We start from the raw sequence: 2,040 nt of genomic DNA, 5'->3' as shown, positions 1-2,040 counted from the left end.
ATTGAGTTCTTTTCCCTTTGCCTGAAGCTGCTGGGTCAGTGTCTCGATGATCTTCTGTATCTGCTCCTTGTTATTCTCCAAGGCGGGCAGCACCTCTTTGACAGTCCGCTCCACAAGCACACCTCCAACCATGCGGAAGCACTTGCGAGTCTCATCTACCTCCTTCAGTGTGTCGATCACTAGGCTGTGCTCATTCAATTCCATCTCCAGCTCAGCGGCTTTAGATGCCAGGCCCCGCTGTTCCTGGCGAAGGCGGTTGAAGCCAGCAATTACCTGCTCGGCCGACACCGCCCCCTTCCCCGCGCCGCTCCAGCTGCTCTTGCCGGGTCGACCACTGTTCTCCGCCATCTTCGCCGCCTCCCCTCCAGTATTTATTATTGGTTGACATCTTGATGATAGTCATTCTTTCTGGGGTGAGATGCAATCTCAGTATTGCTTTAGTTTGCATTTCTTTTTTAAAACATATTTTTCTTTTTAGTTCATTTATTTATTTGTTTGTTTTGTATAGGGTCTCATACACAACTCTGACTCATAGTGATCCTACAGTCTTAACCACCCCAGCGCTGGGTTTACAGGTGTGTGCCACCACACCCGGTTTCAGTGGTTGGCACAGCATAGTACCGGGCATCAAATCTGGGTCCTTGTTCTTGCCAGACAGGCACTTAAACTGCTTAGCTATCTCCCCAGCCATGCATTTCTTGAATGACCAATGATGTTGAACATTTTTCTCATGTATTTATTTGTCATTTGTATTTCTTTCTTTTTTTATTTGCACCCATGTTTATTGCAGCACAACTTATCATAGCCATTTGTATTTCTTCATCTGAGAAATATTTCTTCATCTCAAATGCCCATTTTTTGATTGGGTCTTTGAATTTTGGGGACCTTTTTAAATTCGTATTATGTTCTAAATGTCCTCTTTCTGAGACACAGTTGGCTAAATTTTTTTCCAATTCATGGGTTTTCTGAAGGGAGAAACAGAAAATTGATAGGGAAGGAGCAGTGGTCAGCAGACTGTACACACTCAGATCAGTAAGATAAAGAAAAGAGATCTTCCAGATAAAGAGAATCTGAGCCACTTGTTTCTCAGTTAGAAAACATCAAGTATGTCTGAATAAACTGTTGACAACATCACCATGCTCAGTCCCACAAAGGATCCACGTCAGCCTACACTAGAGTCAGGAGATGAGGAAATACAAATGCAATGCAGCTTTAGATGCAGTTTGGTGGTAGGAAAGGGAAGAAAAAAAACCTTCACAAGCTTTTCACAATTGTAATAAAATACCTGTCATAAACACCTTAACAGAGGAAAGATTTATTTTGGTCCACCTTTCAGAGGTTTCAGTCTAGTATATGCTGGCTTCATTATATCTGGGCCTGGAGTGAGGCAGAACATCATAATTAGAATGGCATGGCAGAGCAAAGCTGCTCACCTCACGGTGGCTGGAAGAACGAGTATGGAAGAGGCCAGGGATGAGACATATCCTTCCAAGGCATGCCCTTCTCCCCTGACATGCTTTATCTCATGTCTTGTCACAGCCCATTTAGCTATGAACTCATCAGTAGACTAATGTATTGATTGAGTTAGTGTCCACATGATCTAGACCCTATTTCTGAACATTGCTACATTGGAAATCAAGCTTTTAACACAGCCTTTTGGAGAGTACACTAAATTCCAGCCACAACACATCTGATCTGGGAGGTAAAGGTGGCTTTATTTTTGTTTATTCACAAATGACAGCTTGAGGTATTCTGTTTGGCTCATTTTTTATTTAAGGTTTATATCTTAAATTGATTATCTTGTATCTAGATTTTTGTTACTAAAAAGTAAAGTAGTTCTGCTGGATTTCCTTTCATGTAATCTACTTGTATAACTTAATTACTTGTTCTTTTCTCTTCATCTCCCACTCCTTTTCTCTTCCATATACATTAGGGACTTTTGATTGTTAATTACAGTGTATGAGACCCTGGGAGCCCTTTCTGGCAGGTTTTTATATTTTGGGTGGGGGACAGAGACAGAAACAGACAGATATATATATA

General features: G+C 41.6%; 2 protein-coding genes across 13 annotated transcripts in view; one reads left to right on the top strand and one right to left on the bottom strand.

The window, feature by feature from the left end:
- Window positions 1-353, bottom strand: LOC101580729 (prefoldin subunit 2; the record flags this gene model as incomplete). The annotated part of the gene is made up of 1 exon (XM_023714962.1): window positions 1-353. A coding segment is annotated over exon 1 (348 nt), but the record flags the coding sequence as incomplete, so codon positions are not given.
- Window positions 1-2,040, top strand: part of Zhx3 (zinc fingers and homeoboxes 3) — a 223,036-nt gene that overhangs the window by 102,710 nt on the left and 118,286 nt on the right. The window lies entirely within an intron of this gene.

This window comes from Octodon degus, unplaced genomic scaffold (genome assembly GCF_000260255.1).
Source record: "Octodon degus isolate 3935 unplaced genomic scaffold, OctDeg1.0 scaffold00037, whole genome shotgun sequence".
In the NCBI taxonomy this organism is placed as follows: domain Eukaryota; kingdom Metazoa; phylum Chordata; class Mammalia; order Rodentia; family Octodontidae; genus Octodon; species Octodon degus.
This window is presented reverse-complemented; position numbering and strand designations above follow the sequence as displayed.